Below are 17262 nucleotides of genomic sequence, written 5' to 3' on the forward strand. Positions count from 1 at the left end.
GTAGGCGTCACGTTCGCTCTCTTCCCGCGTACATGGAGACTACTAGCTCCCCTGAAGATCCCCGAAGCAGAAAGAATCGATTTCTCCGCGCTCTTTAGATATTTTGTGTGTTGAGCGGGTACACGAAGGAACTGCAGCTGCATGTCCCATAAAAAGAGCCAGTGGCTCGGGTACATTGAAGAGTTTGCAGTGAAGATTATACGCGGCAAAGGTTGTGATTCAAAGCTATTCTGCCCTTTTGCTTTTTATTTACGCAGTTGCGGAAGCCTGACATTCTTCAAAACCTAATTGAAGCGAAATATGTCGACCGTACAGCTGGCACAGGAGAAAATAAGGAGTACGGTAAGCCGCGGCTTTTTTCAACCCATTAGCAGCACGCGTTAAGAGCCTGTGCATATCTCAGGCTTACTGATATGAATTGATTGTGTGATATGAAGACTGATATGAACACAGGCATGTAATTTCCGAATTACAAGTAGAAATTAGAGCCATCTCCTCGCCCTAGTACGCGCTCCAGGGCGCTAAATGCATCGCTACAAGTACTCTTAAGTGATTGGAAATACTTTAATTCCTATTGCAATGCAGATGAAGTCGCTCAACGTTTTATTTTGCACCTGGTTAATCCACACACCAGCTCTTAGTCCCCCATTATAGAAATCACTCAAAAAAGGAACCAAACATTACTTGTTTCGCTCCACTAACTAGGCGTCAGCACAGGTTATGAAAGAAGGCGCCAAAGCGTGACACTTAAACTATTTACAAGGATGCGTATGCTTGCTCTTCCAATCCCTGTGCCCTGGATGGGGTGAAAATATATCCTTACACCATGGTGTTGGACAAGTATTAATGCGATATCAATAAATGCAGCGTTCTGCAGAAAATCTAATGTTTTTGGCATTTTTGGCATTGCCGGAGCTGAGAGAAAAAAAATTGCAAGCCTGGCTATGGCAGGTAGTGGGGTCGCACGTGACGTGGCTGAGAATTGGTTGGTCGACTGGTTGTGCGAAATCACAAGAGCTCATGACAAGATAGACAGTAAACAAAAAATTGGCATATATCACAATGATATTGTTTTCGGAGCATATTCATCTACTCAGGAATAAGTGGCGAAAAATTCGCCAACATTAAATATCTTTTAAAGTTATATTACTCACGACGCCTGACATCGTGCTCTTTGGCCATGCAAGGACGTCCATAGGTCTTGGTTAAAGCGGGGAAAAATAGGAGTCAATGCCACGTGAATGGTCTTAGCATATGACTTTTGTACCTTAGTGAGAATATACAGCCGCGTCACGTAGAGATCGTGCGACAGTGAATATAAGACCACTGAGAACCACCTACTCATGCTAGTTTTGAGTAGTGAGCATATTTTAGCATGCGCAGAAAGTCGACACTACTTTTAGCAGCGCAGTATTCTTTACGTATATTCGCTTTGCACGATGAAAGCAAAGGCTGTCATCTTATACTGCTTTTATTTTTCTTGCGATTGTTTTGTGTATACGCTGGAGTTTACCGACTATGTAACGTCATGACAATCATAAACACGCCGCTCGCTGTAGGCGACTGGGATGGAAAAAAAGGCTGTTAGGAAAGAAAGGCTGCACTAATACAGGACACATACAAACACTGCCGTATTATTCGAGGGAATACTTGTGATTGTTGAGATTCGTGTAGTTCACTGTCGCTGAACGTGAAAAAAATTAGAAATTGACTCCATGCACTGTGTGTGTGAACAAACAGAGATTATAGATATAAACTAGATGCTGTGGTGGTACTACAGCTATTTCCATCAAGTGTGTGTTTCAAGGTATAGTTAATGCTTGGAGGAATGCATCGAAGCAAAAATGGTGAAAGTCGTTTTCTGATCACATGGCGCCGTTGATTTCATTCTTTTGTGCACAATATCAAAGTACATCGAAGAATGCATTATGAAATTGATGAAAAGTAACTACGAAGACATCCTATTGTAACAATACCGTGATACGAGCCCCTGGAAGTTTTGCCCCACCTGAAATGCCGGGCGTGTGCGCGCCCTTTAAAAACATGCTTGCAAGGTATTCCAAAATATCTTTCTCTTTCCTCAGGGTGCTTATAAAGGTGGCACGCTATCAATTGGCGGCTACTTTGAAGGAGATACTGAGAAGGCACGTTTCTTCATCTGATGTCAGTATATTAATATGACGCAAGAAATGTGCCCCACGACGCAGAACATGCTCCCAACATGCGCACTCTCAGCTGTGTTTCTCGAACAGTGCTTATCATGTGGTTCTAAAATGCAGTGGCACATGGTATATTTTATTTCAAATGCTTTCGCTTATTCGCTCATGCTCATTAAATCTTTGCTTTCCTTCTTCGACCACAGGTATCCCAAAGTCAAGGGCATTGACTGCCGAGGAAGTGATAATTGCAGCGGGCACACTCTGTCTCGCTGGGTAAGACTTTCGAGGAAAAAAAGTGCTCTCAGAGAAACCTTTCCCTAGTGGCAAAGTTTGTGTCTTTACTGCATTGAGGACTGATTTGATTTTCGCGTGTACAGACTCATTGCCTGCGTACTCATAAAAATTGGGCCACTTTAACTTAAAGAAAAGAAAAAAAATATAATAAATGCATGCAGATGACGACGCCACTAGCCGTCTTCAAAAGTTAATTATGATGGTGTTAACTGACCATACTAATCGCGGAGGTTATGGATATCAACACATATTAGGTTCAGCTTTCTGAGAAAATCTTTTATTTTTGAAGCAACTATCGGTATCGCAAACTACTGACAGGCAAATCTGAATAATATTGGTCTAAGCGTACGAGGCGAAGCAAATATTTATATTTAAAATATTGTTCAGTGCTCGCATCGCAGAAATCGTCACCAAAAAAAAAATTGCCAATGTTTTCAAAAATAGTTGCGAGGCAAATTCTGAATTTTACAAAAACTTCATGAAAATGCTAATAGAAATCGTATGAAGAAATTTTCAAACCCTACAAAATATTTATCGAAATTTTAATAGCAGATGTTCAAGCTCCTGATGCTTAGCAAATGTTCCCTTCTGAACTTTGTGCTGCGCCCACGAGTAATAAGGCTAATATAGCAATCCACTGCGTTGGGTTTTTGACAACGAACGGAAAAAAAGATGACAAGCGTGCCCGAGGATGTTCTGCTGACACATCGAGTGTTATGACGAAGATTTGAAATATGTGATATTATTAGGTTCGATACTTGAGTGCCGTAAAGTGTCCAATATTCCTGCTATATCATTCTATGCGAGTTGTCATTGTGTCTGCCATAGCCGTTATGCCATCAGAAAATCATCAGTTGGGTGCGAGCAGCTAAGAAACCTGAATGCTGCAATGGCCGGGGTAGAGGAGAGGATGCGTCCCACGCTAATACGGGCTATTGAGAGACGCCTTTTCGGGGGTTTTCAGCATCTTCACGGACTGTCACACTGCTGTGACCTGGTACCCATATCACATCTGCAAGACTCAAATGTGGGGGAGCAATGACAGGAACATGTTTGCTCTTGAGAATCTGCAAATTAATGAAGGGGCGAGCACAAGAAAGGAATCTGTATAATAACAGCCACAGTGAAAAAAGGCGGCTCAAATTTGTGTAGAGCAAGCACCACCGCCATAAACTCCGCTTTGAAAATTGGGGTTAAATCCGTAATACGCAGATGAAATGACTAATCTAGAAGTAGGCAATATCTTTCCAACGCGGCCACTCTGCTCCAATGAGAGGCGCCAGTTGCTATCGTTATGCAAATAGAGATGTTTCGAAGGAACAGCAGTTTACATTAGGTAGCGAAGTACTGGAAGTAGTAAGCGAATATGTCTACTTAGGACAGGTAGTAACCGCAGATCCGGACCATGAAAAGGAAATAACAAGAAGAATAAGATTGGGATGGAGCGCATTTGGCAGGCACTCGCAGATTATGTCTAGCAGCTTACCGGTATCGCTAAAGAGGAAAGTATATAACAGTTGCATCTTACCTGTACTCACCTATGGCGCTGAAACGTGGAGGCTAACCAAGAGAGTTCTACTTAAGTTGAGGACAACCCAGAGGGCTATGGAACGAAAAATGGTAGGGGTAACATTAAGAGATAGGAAGCGTGCAGAGTGGGTCAGAGAAATAACTCAAGTTACCGACATTCTAGTGGAAATTAAGAAGAAGAAATGGACATGGGCAGGACATGTAGCGCGAAGAGAGGATAACCGATGGTCGCTTAGGGTAACAAACTGGATTCCAAGGGAAGGAAAGCGCAGCAGGGGGCGGCAGAAAGTTAGGTGGGCGGATGAGATTAAGAAGTTCGCAGGAGTCAAGTGGATGCAGCTAGCACAGAACCGGGTTAAGTGGAGAAATATGGGAGAGGCCTTCGCCCTGCAGTGGGTATAGTCAGGCTGATGATGATGATGATGATGATGATGATGTTTCGAAGATGTTCCAATATATCTTTTGTAATGCGAGATGCTAAATGTTCAGCATCATTAAGGAAATTGACATCATGGACAATTTCAACGCAATACCTACTGTTTCGTGCTAAGAATGTTAGAAAGGGGTACATTAAGGGTTCAATAAAATTTTTCACCCGTATTGCCTGTGGATTATGAAACCTATGCGTAACGCACTTAAAGCCGAAAAGACTGAAACTGTGTGTTGGAAACATTGGGATTCTAAACTTGATCAGACATGCCATAATTAATAAAAAAAGCATTTTTCCGCATTGCTGACCAGTGAGAATTTAACCCTATGCGATATGGTCATGGCACGAGCGCCTTTTGCAGCAACATTGTTTATCAGAGACCGTCATGAGAGATTATCGTCATAAATGACTCCAAGATGTTTTAAAGAGCAAACCTGAGGGATCGTTAGTCACTGATATGAAGAGACAGACTTACATGATTGTTAATTTGAAAAATAAGGACAGTACACTTGTTGATATTTACTAGGTATCGCAAGCCGCAGCTGCAGCTCTCAAGAAAACTCAGGTGTGAAAGCTGCCGATAGATTGAATGCCGGGTGGAGCAGTAGAAAACACAAAACCTTCCGCATAGGTGCACATGCGAATTTGGTGGTGACTGGGATTCCATTTCTGCAGAATGCTGAACAGCATGACCAAGAGGACTCCAAACACTCGTGGCTTCTTAATATCTAGGGATTTCGTCCGCGTAAGAAACTGTTACTATTTCACGCAGAGCAGGCATGTATAAACTTTTCAACATGTGAATGACGTATGAGAACGCATAGAAGAGTAAACAGCGGAGTTTTATCGGCCTTTGCTTATGGGTCTAGTAATTGAGTTATAATTTTTCAAGTCAACGTAAGCACATTGATGATAGTGATGCTATCGTTATTATGCGCTAGAGAAGTAGGCAAATAGGAACGAACAAATAACTTCTTATTGCGATAAAAAATCAATAGCTTTTATGAATTCAACAGTTTTGCTAAATGATTCCGAAATAGCAAACTCTATTCTCAGGCCCCTCCTAATGCAGGTTTGAGACAATGGTTTCATCTCTGAGTTACCTCACGTTTACGCTCGCCCAGCACCCGGATGTGCAAGAGAAGGTGCGCCAAGAAATCAGGGAAGCAGTACATGATCAGGTAAGTAAATATTGAATGGTTTAGTTTTTATTTTGCTTGCCTCTCACTGAGTTACTACAGACATAAACGAATCAATCACCACGCAAGCGTGTCATGAGAAAATGATGGAAATGCAAAACTATCACTTGAGATTTTAAGGACTAAGCTCTCCAGTATAAAAAAACGACTAGACATTTTGAGCGCCTATTTTGCTTGGAAAGCTGAAAAAAACAATCCTAAAAGCGCAAAGTGCCATTCATCGTCTTATGCCAATTCATTCATTCCTCGCAATATCATTGAATGGAATAACTCACATCGCTACAGAAACTGACATAAACAAATTCCAAGAGCTACTTCGCTGTGACAGAAATGTGTCGAATATTTTGCTGCTGTCTTTCTTTCTTTTGATGTTTTGCTTAATATTTTTTTAATGTTTCTTGTTGTAAATATAGATAAATGTATTGTGTTTGCTACAATTGCATCACCCCCCCCCCCCCCCCCCCCTTGTAATACCCACCTTTGGAGGGCCTTAAGGGGTAACCTGAATAAATAAATAAATAAATAAATAAATAAATAAATAAATAAATAAATAAATAAATAAATAAATAAATAAATAAATAAATAAATAAATAAATAAATAAATAAATAAATAAATAAATAAATAAATAAAAGCTTCTGTGTTCTGAATCTGTGCTACTAGCATCGCCCAGCTGAATGTGACAAGGCCTCGTGTGTTATGCGTTCAAACAGAAAGAGACTATACACTATAGCAAACATGTCTGATGACTGCCTGGTGAAGCAAATTTGAATTTTTAATCTACTGACGAGGTGCAATTGCGGGTGCGCTTGTTGATTATGGCTTAGGGTTGACGTGCAAAAAAACAAAGAGGTGCGAGTACCCGTCCAAATGTTTTTGAAAAATATATTCTGTGCAAGTCCATTTAAACCTTTGTGAAATCCAGGACCTAATCGGTAAGCTTGTCATCGTGCAAAAAGAAAAAGAAAATAAACAGTTGTGTGCTTGTGTTTTTGCCAACCCTCCCATTAAAAGAATTGCTTATTAACCCAGGTATATATTTTTGTGCTGTTTATCTTCTGTCGTCCGCATATTGCATGACAGATGGTAAGGCCACAAAAGCTTCAGAATGAACGTTGAATAAATATAAATAAAAATTACTGAACAAGAAACAAGTGTAAGCTCTACTACTCGGGGCGCATCTTCCGATTTCTCCTCTTGGGGCTCGAATGGCTTTCACCTTGCCGCGTTGGGTCCAAACTACCATGACGAAATTAAGTAAAGGTGCTGAGCGGAAAGTAAGACAGACACTGAGCTTTCCTTTACCAAAAACATGAACAGCTAAATATATATGAGAAACGCGGTATGAAAAGGTGGTGTTTAAGGCGCGACCATGTCTACTGTTAACGCTAACCTGCTCTGTTGCCCTAATTATTGTCAAACCATGTACGCCCTTGCCGAAGCAAGCAAATCTACGCTTAACAAAACTCTCTTTCATTATCTCTGAATTCAAGCTAGAGCTGAAAATTAGAAGTTAGCAAACTCTCTTTCATTATCTCTGAATTCAAGCTAGAGCTGAAATTTAGAAGTTAACAAAAAACAATGTTCGCGAGTTCGCGATTAGGTTGGACAATAGGACAAGCGTTGCCTAACCTCATTACCGGGGATGATAGAAGGGCGGTTTCTGATTGCAATTATGAACCCATTAGATTTTGTGAGGTTAGCAAGTCAACCTTCATTGTTCAAGTAAACAGGCATGAAGAAGATTGACCTTTATTTCAATAAAAAATTCAGTCTGCTTTGATGGTCGGTCATACAGCTCTGCAATTTGGGTACCAGAGTGAGTGGAGGAAGGTTCAACTTAGCGGCGTGGCATGGTTTGGTAAAGCCCCCTCAGAATCGCCGCCAAGCACAGTAAACATATATATATATATATATATATATATATATATATATATATATATATATCTTACTGAGCTGGATTCCTACAAAACAAGTTAAAATAGTTGTCTCCGTAACCGAACTACCATAGGAATCAAAAAACAATTACAGAGAGACGACGGTAATGTGAAGGGAAACTACTGCCACCTCTAAACGCGTTTAAGCTAAATAAAATGAGAGTGGTGATAAATTCAGTATCAGTCACTTTTTATACGCGAACGGCCAAAGACAAGGCTTGTGAGCGAGACGACACGGACCAATGCATGATAATCGTCAAGGTGAACGAAAGCCGCTACCATTATTCTCCATTGTCCGTCCATTGCTTTCTCTGTTCGAATGATTATTTAGCCTTAATACTTTTCCGCCCAAAACCTATCACTTATGAGAGAAGGAAACCTAAAAGCTGGAGGAATCAAAGGGCTGCGTACTATAACTTCTTGCCACCTGCCGACCAAACATTCTTCGTTTCGTTTACGCAATGTACGTGAATTTGAGTTTCTTAGCACTTTTTGTATTTGTGATACAATAGTGCAGACCCTGAGATGGGTCCTATAAGGAGGGGGAAAAAAAGCTCATAAACAAAACGTGGCAAATTACATCGCAGAAAACATATGAGTACTAGGACATAACAAAAAACAAGGGAACACAGCTCAGAATCTATAAATAAAGAATTTGTCAATGGCATCGATACTGTTTACGACCTTAGGCGCGAGTTCATTCCATTGAGATATTGTGTGGGCGGAAAATGAGTATTTAAAGGCAATGAGTTTAACATTGTATGGTGTTAATGGTTCCGTGTGACGATTTTGTGCATGTCGCGTTGTGAGTGGCTTAAGAAATACATCAGGGCTCATAGAGAGTTTGCTATTTTTGAGCAAGAAAAGAAGCTTCAATTTTTTAAACTTTTCTTCGTGTTTGCAATCTCTGTATATTGTGTTTTGCTAAGAGTGGCTGGAGAGTCAGTGTAAGATATTTATTTAAGATGAATCGTACAGATTTTCGCTAGATGATTTCCAGTGCCTCGATGTTATGTTTTGTGTAAGGGCCCCGGACGTTGCATGCATATTGATGTTTGGGTCGATTTCGATTAGCGTGCAGTGCCATGCGTTAATGCATGCATATAACTGGAGCTAGAGCGTCTATGAGTATCACGTAGACGCCCCGGAGTGATGTGCATTTACGCGTGCATTACGTTTACTATTTCCACGCGGCAATTAGCGAAGCGTAGTCTGCGCTTAGCGAGTGTGAGGTATGGACCTTTTCAATCGTCTTAAAAATGGAATCGTCGTGCCGATGTTTCGTATACGAGTCCTAGGCTTCAGCACAATACACAGAATAATACCGGATTTCTCGTTTAGGGCACACTGGACTACGATACCGTTATGAAGAGGCTGCATTATCTGGAACAAGTCATGAACGAGACTCTGCGCCTGTATCCTCCGGGTCTCACGTGAGTGCGCCAAATAATTTTGAGTATGCAGAGAGTGTGCGATTTGCATTCGTTTGTTGTGCCATCCCATTTCATTAGAGGGGCGTCACGTGCTTTATTGTACGAGACTGTTGCGAGTGCTGTGGTAGCTCTCCTGAAAGAAGAGTTGGAGGCCCAAGGTGCTACTCAGCATTTTAGAATAGATAACTTGACAATGTGCACACGACGTGGCGGAGGCATTCCGATAGTCCTTTCGCGCTAACAAAACACGGGCATGGTCTAGCGTGTTGCAACCCGGCAGACTCGCTGAGTGATTTCTGGCGCCATTGTTTGGTCCTTAAAGGTTAAAAATATGCTAGTATTAAAGTTTTGCAAGGGTGATCTTAAAGCCACTTTTCGTCGTGGCAACAGAGGCGTTGTATGTATAATTATGTCAGTGCAGGTAATCAGTGCTCCATTAGGAGACATGCGTGACAAATCCGGATGCGATCTCGTAAACGACGCGCTACTACAAGGTCATTTCTGCGTTTCCTACTGATGTTGCGAGTGCTCTCGGATTTGCTCCAGGAACATGCAGTAGAGGACATAATCTATCAGCGCCACAAGCCCAAGTTGCTGGACAGAACCATGCCTTAAGAATTCGCCCTGCTCCTGCAGTTGCTTGCAAGGACCTTGGTGACAGGCGGTCCTGTCAGTTCTTGCGCTGGATGCGGAAGCCTCGCGAGGAGCATGACGTCTCCACAAACGCAGCGTTGCTTTAAGAGTTTTTTCTTCATCGCCTGCCTCACCACATTTGCCTTGCTCTCGCGGCGACCCGCGGCATCACCCTCGATCACCTGTCGGAGCTCGCCGATCAGGTTCATGAGGTGGTCACCAAGTCTGTCACTGCTGTCTTGCCACCACCTGACCCGGCGATTTCGAGCCTAGAGGCCCGCCTCAATTGGCTCAATGCATCAGTCGCAGCACTCGGGCGTCCACCCAAGTAGTCCCACCCATCTCATCAAAGTCATCGCTCTCCTTCACGCTCACGTCAAACTCGTGGCTCCAGCCCTCCTTCTTCTGGTACCACCGGAGTTTCCGACATCGCACCATGCACACCTTTGTGCTCGTGATCAAGTAATACCGACAGAGATCGCTGACGACGGCGTATGAACTCTCTTGTCGTCCCAGCCGCCCCTTTATGTAGCCGAGGAGCTATCTGGCGCCTCATTCCTCATAGACACTGGCGAGGGGATCAGTGTGGTTCCCCCGGCTAAAGCAGGGGACTTATGTGTGAAAGTTTGACTGGCACGCTGAACCGATCACCCATTGCGAACTGCCGCCATAATGCCAGCAGGCACACGTGGGGCAGAAACGACAGGCGGGCAAATTCCCTGAAGCTCCGCCCACAGCGGGCATCAGCGCACAGCAGTGTCCTAGTGCTTATTGGCTTGATGTTTGCACCGGAAAAGACGAGACAGCGATGTCATTAGAAGGATTGCATCATGTATGCTCTATTCGTGCAACAAAAGCGTGTCTGCACAAATGCAGAGTTTTTAACAAGGGCGACACCCGCGGGCGCTCCAGGTGACAAATTGACCTCCTCCGTGTCCGGCTCAGTCGTAGGCCTATAGGCAGAGGAGGTTTCGCATCAAAGCGGTAACGGATGCTGCTTCGGAAAAGACCAACGCTGTAATAAATGTTCGAATTTCGTTACCGCTATACTGGGAAGGAAATTGAAAAAAAATGAAGATGAGCCCGATTTTGGTCCCCTCCGGGTTGGTGCAGTGGTAAGACGCCTGACTACTGTCCGGAGTGACCGGGTTCGAACCCGACTTCGGCGGCTCCGTTTCGATGGAGGCGAAACGAAGAGATGTGCCGGGCGATGTCAGCGCGTGTTAAAGATCCCCAGGTGGTCGAAATTACTCCGTAGTCCTCCACTACGGCTCTTATTTTTCTCTTTCCACTTTCACTCCCACCTCTCTCCCTACCCTTACGGCGCGGTTCAGGTGTCCACAGAAACAAGTGTGACAGATAACCAACCGACCGACCGACCGACCGACCGACCGACCGACCGACCGACCGACCGAGCGTAATGCCTTTAAGTGCGGAGCTAGCAGACGCTTGACGATCGCACCGGGCTGCGGAAGCTAAGTGGCAGTGTGAAAAAACTCGCTTGTGTCGCAGTTCTCACTCGTAACAGCAATTCATAGTTGGCCAGCCATCTTCATAATTTACTCATGATTGACAGCCCTGTCGCTGCAGCTCGGCATTGTACACCCGTAATCCAGATCATAGGTTTTTCCGGTGTATCGAGTGCCGAAGCAGGATCCAGGGTGACCGGTGTCCCTGCTGGGACTATGCAGAGTTGACACCTAGACTTCAGTTTGCTTTTGACTTTCAGTATAGATGGGGGCCCTGTGGCGCCTTCCTTATTTGCGTCAAAAGCGCGGCCGACGCACGGCCACTGGAAGAAGAAAGGTGGCTGGCGGTGACACGTGACGCCGCGGCTGGCTGTTCTGTTGCGGCTATAGATCGTGTCAGCGGTCTCATCCTTCGCTCCTGAGGTCTTCGGCTTACAGTACCAAGTCTTCGTGGTATATAGAAAAAAAAGGCTTTTCCTCGGAAATGCGTTGCGTACCTACCTGTCATGTCGAGCTGCACCTCGAACCTCAGTAATCACAATCATTTTTTGATTTATATAAATACGTATGTTTTAGACGTTTCTTTGTCACGGTTTTCAATTCTGGGGTTCTCGTGAATAGGACGAAGGTCTACTTAGACTACGATGCGACCACAGCAGGCGGCCTCTAGACTCAAAATGCAAATGATATACATATTGTAGGTAAACAAGGATTGTTCAGAAGTATTCAGAGGCATTGTACAATACTGCCCTACTGAAAAACCATAAGTTCTACCGGGCAATCCCCTCATAAAATCTCATCTAGTTGTATAGGCTCTCATATGGTGCACATCATTATAATAAAATATTCTACACAATTTATGATAATGCGTAAGAAACTATGAGACCTTATGCAATTATATGCGACTTGTATGTAACTTGTTATGTAAATTGAGTGAGATTGTGTAAGAAAATGTGAGATTATTGCCTCATACAATTTTTTCAGTAGGGTGTGGTTAGGGGGCTGCTGCCGTGAACAAAACAGAAAAAAAAAATGGGACAAGCGTACAGTATATCCATAATAACTCCTAGGTCTCCTTCCATTCTACCAGTGTAAAGGATGCTATATCCCACCCAGCAGGCAATACAAAATCGGCGCCCTATTTTTTCAATTCTTTGGGAGGCCATTAGGTATGATGCGGGTATAATAATAATGGTTTCGTCATACGTGATACGAAGAACGTCTTTTCTTTACATATATTTAGCGGAGCATCAAGGCTATTGTGCATGAAACAATTGACACATGCACCCGTGATCGAGGATACGTTAAAAATCACGATGTTGTAGCCCTTAATGCCCACAGTGAAGACGTGTTGTGTTGCAACTAGTGATAACGGACGCTCTCTCACACACACACACACACACACACACACACACACACACACACACACACACACACACACACACACACACACACACACACACACACACACACACACACACACACACACACACACACACACACACACACACACACACACACACACACACACACACACACACACACACACACACACACACACACACACACACACACACACACACACACACACACACACACACACACACACACACACACACACACACACACACACACACACACACACACACACACACACACACACACACACACACACACACACACACACACACACACACACACACACACACACACACACACACACACACACACACACACACACACACACACACACACACACACACACACACACACACACACACACACACACACACACACACACACACACACACACACACACACACACACACACACACACACACACACACACACACACACACACACACACACACACACACACACACACACACACACACACACACACACACACACACACACACACACACACACACACACACACACACACACACACACACACACACACACACACACACACACACACACACACACACACACACACACACACACACACACACACACACACACACACACACACACACACACACACACACACACACACACACACACACACACACACACACACACACACACACACACACACACACACACACACACACACACACACACACACACACACACACACACACACACACACACACACACACACACACACACACACACACACACACACACACACACACACACACACACACACACACACACACACACACACACACACACACACACACACGCACACGCACACGCACACACACACACACACATATATATTGTACTGTGATAGTCATCGCCATCGACATGCACCTGTGCGACGAAGAAGAAGTACTCTGGGCTCGCCGTTGCAAGGTCCTGTCCTCACAGCTCTCCATCTGAGCGTCAATAAACGCCCTATTACAATTGGCGGAGGTGCCGGAAACGATCCCACCCAAACTGGAACTGCGAAGCCGTACACTACCCTCTACGACCGCCATGCAAGACACTTCGACGCAGCCGGCCGTTCCACCCACGATCATGTGTGCTGGCGTCGTGCGCCAGCGTGACCCTTGCCTGTTCAGCGGCACGGCCGATCAAGATGTCGACGACTGGCTGTCATCCTATGAAAGAGTAAGCACCTACAACAAGTGGGATGACTCATACAAGCTCAGTAACGTCATATTCTATCTGACGGACGTGGCGAACCTCTGGTTTCGCAACCATGAGGCTGACCTGTCATCTTGGTCGACATTTAAAAAGAATTTCGCGGAAGTGTTCGGCCGCCCGGCAGTGCGTAAGCTTCGTGCCGAACAACGTTTACACGATCGTGTTCAGCGCGCTGATGAGACCTTTACCAGCTACATAGAAGACGTCGTTGATCTCTGCAAACGAGTCGACCCGGCCATGCCGGAAGCAAACAAAATCCGCTACATCCTCGAGGGCATTTCTGAGGACGCCTTCCAGATGCTGGTAGCGAAAGATCCCACCAGCGTTAGTGAACTCGTGAAGCTTTGCCAGAGCTACGACGAGCTCCGCAAGCGGCGCGCTTCTAGGTGCCGCTCCAGTGTGTGCGACGAAGGCGTATCCGCATTAGCCCTGGGTGGTTCGCCAACTTCTGAAGGGAGCCCGCTGAATCAAAAGATCAAAGATTTTATTCGTGAAGAGGTCGCACGTCAAATCTCACTCCTTCCCCATTTTCAAGACTCGGGCCGCCTCGTTCCTGAACTGGCTCCATCTTTGGCCCCTGCTATACGCCGTGTCGTGCAAGAACACGTCGCTGATGCCTTGCCGTCCAACCCCGTGGTGCCGCCTGTGACGGCACCTCTCACGTATGCCCAAGTAACGGCTAGGCCACCACCTTCGCCCACGTCTGGCTCCTATGTGCAGGTCCCTGCCTACCGTTCACCGCCGCATGCTGAGCCTTCGTTTCAAGCCCCACCCTCAAGGTTCCGCCCACATCCTATGAAACCTTGGCGTACTACGGACAACCTTCCGATTTGCTATGCCTGCGGTCGGCCGGGCCATGTTGCGCGCCTTTGTCGCCAGCGCCTCCAACCTTCACAGCCTGACATTCGATTTTACCCGTACGATACCGACTCACGCTCGCAAATGATTCCGCCCGGTTCTCAATTTGTCCCACAAGATCGCCAAACCTATACCACTCGTCGATCACATTCTCCTCGGCGCCGATCGCTTTCTCCAATGCTGCGACGTTCTACCAGCACCGTTGAGGGAAACTAACAGTCGCAGTTCCGGGGGCAAGAACTGCGCTTGTTTCGAATTCCTCAAGTCCTCCATGCCGTCCCGCTAATGTTATCAAAGTTTCTGTAGAAGGCGCCACAGTTCTCGCTCTCGTCGATACCGGTGCAGCCGTCTCCGTCATCAGTGAAGCGCTCTGCCGTCGAATTCGCAAAGTGACCACTCCGATTTCCGACTTTTCGCTCCGCACCGCCTCATCACAGCACATTCACCCCTCCGCATCTTGCACAGCCCGTGTGCTCATTCAAGACGTCTTGTACCCCATCGAGTTTATTGTTCTGCCGAACTGCTCGCATGATATCATCCTCGGATGCGATTTTCTATCGACTCATCAAGCCGTTATTGACTGTGCTCGTGCACAAATTGCCTTCGCCCCCCTCTGTGATGCCCCCTTCTGTGATACCCCTCCCCGCACTGCAAAACTTCTCGTCGCCCATGACACCGACATTCCTCCGTTCTCTGCTGCCCTCGTACCACTGTCTTGTGAGTGGGTAACTCCTTTGACTGCGATTTTTACACCTTCCGAAGCCACCTCCCGTCATCCGTGCCTCCTTTTTCCGTTCCCTGTTCTCGAAATTCAAGACGGCAAGAGTGCACTTTACGCCTCGAACCCATTTTCTTGCCCAGCAGTCCTGCTCCGTGGCGAATGCATTGGACGTCTTGAAGAGCTTGATCCCAGTCATATCACCACTCTTGCTGACTCAACCCCCTCCTTCGACGTTAGTCTGTGCTCTTGCGATGTTGCGACCGCTTCGACGCCCTCCGACGTTTTCCAACATGCTATTGATGCTGATCTTCCACTTGCGCAACGTGATCAACTTGTCGCCCTCTTGCAGAACTTCGCTTCTTCATTCGACTTTCCTCAAACTGACTTGGGCCGCACGTCTGTCGTAGAGCACACCATCGACACTGGTAAAACTGCACCTTTGCGCCAGCGCCCCTATCGCGTGTCGGCTTCGGAGCGCCAAGTAATTGCTGATCATGTGGACGACATGCTCCGTCGGGGTGTCATTCGGCCATCCCACAGTCCCTGGGCGTCTCCAGTTGTGTTGGTACCGAAGAAAGATGGCTCCTTCCGGTTTTGTGTCGACTACCGCCGGCTCAACAAGATCACGCGCAAGGACGTCTATCCTCTGTCACGCATCGATGACGCACTAGACTGCTTGCAGGGCGCCGAGTTTTTCTCCTCGTTGGATTTACGATCTGGCTACTGGCAGGTGCCAATGGCTGACGCTGACCGCTCTAAAACTGCCTTCATCACACCAGATGGATTATATGAATTCAACGTCATGCCCTTTGGGCTTTGCAACGCCCCGGCCACATTTGAACGCCTCATGGACACTGTGCTTCGTGGATTCAAGTGGCGAACCTGTCTTTGCTATCTCGATGATATCGTAGTCTTTTCTACCGATTTTCAATCCCACCTGCTCCGACTGAAGGACGTTCTCACTTGTCTCGCTACCGCCGGCCTCCAACTGAATCTGAAGAAGTGCCGCTTTGCTGCTCGCCGACTAACAATTCTAGGTCATGTCGTTTCTAAGGATGGCATTCTTCCCGATCCCACCAAACTTCGTGCAGTTGCCGAATTCCCACGCCCAAAATCACTGAAGCAGCTACGAAGTTTCATTGGCCTATGCTCCTACTTTCGCCGCTTCATCTTAAATTTCGCCTCTATTATTGCTCCTCTCATCCAGCTCCTCTCCGGTAGCTCCGACCTCTCCGCATGGACACCTGCTTGTGATGACGCCTTCAACACTTTACGCCGTCTTTTGGTTTCGCCTCCCATCCTCCGCCACTTCGACCCGAATGCGCCAACTGAGATTCACACTGACGCTAGTGGTATTGGGATAGGCGCCGTTCTCACCCAACGCAAACCTGGTATCCGAGACTATGTGGTGGCGTACGCAAGCCGCACCTTGACCAAGGCAGAGTCCAATTATTCTGTTACAGAAAGAGAATGCTTGGCCATTATTTGGGCCATCGGCAAATTCCGTCCGTATGTCTATGGCCGACCATTTTATGTGGTCACTGATCATCACGCTCTGTGCTGGCTGGCGTCCCTCAAGGACCCGTCCGGCCGCCTTGCTCGCTGGGCTCTTCGCCTCCAAGAGTATGACATTCGTGTCATATATCGCTCAGGCCTCAAGCATACTGACGCGGACGCTCTTTCGCGCTCACCGCTGCCTCCCTCTTCGTTGCCTGATGAGATCTGCGCCTACGATTTGTCTTCGCTTGCCACTATTGACATGGCCACGGAACAGCGGCGCGACCCGTGGATATCTACACTTCTGGACTTTCTTTCAAGTCACTCTCCAGGTCGTCTGTCTCGGGCGCTTGTCCGCCAAGCTCACCATTTTTCAATTCGTGACGGGCTGCTCTATCGCCGCAATTATCTTCACGACGGAAGGAAGTGGCTTTTAGTCATCCCCC

General features: G+C 46.2%; 1 protein-coding gene across 1 annotated transcript in view; it reads left to right on the forward strand.

The window, feature by feature from the left end:
- The window catches only part of LOC146176187 (cytochrome P450 3A14-like), a 43118-nt gene that overhangs the window by 17800 nt on the left and 8056 nt on the right, over nt 1–17262 (forward strand). The window contains exons 6-9 of the mRNA XM_084581273.1: nt 258–342; nt 2363–2432; nt 5486–5594; nt 8889–8980. Of these exons, the coding sequence (XP_084437399.1) occupies nt 258–342; nt 2363–2432; nt 5486–5594; nt 8889–8980 (356 nt within the window). The remainder of the gene's footprint in view (nt 1–257; nt 343–2362; nt 2433–5485; nt 5595–8888; nt 8981–17262) is intronic.

This window comes from Amblyomma maculatum, chromosome 10 (genome assembly GCF_055883805.1).
Source record: "Amblyomma maculatum isolate TAMU_Amacu chromosome 10, ASM5588380v1, whole genome shotgun sequence".
NCBI classification, from domain to species: domain Eukaryota; kingdom Metazoa; phylum Arthropoda; class Arachnida; order Ixodida; family Ixodidae; genus Amblyomma; species Amblyomma maculatum.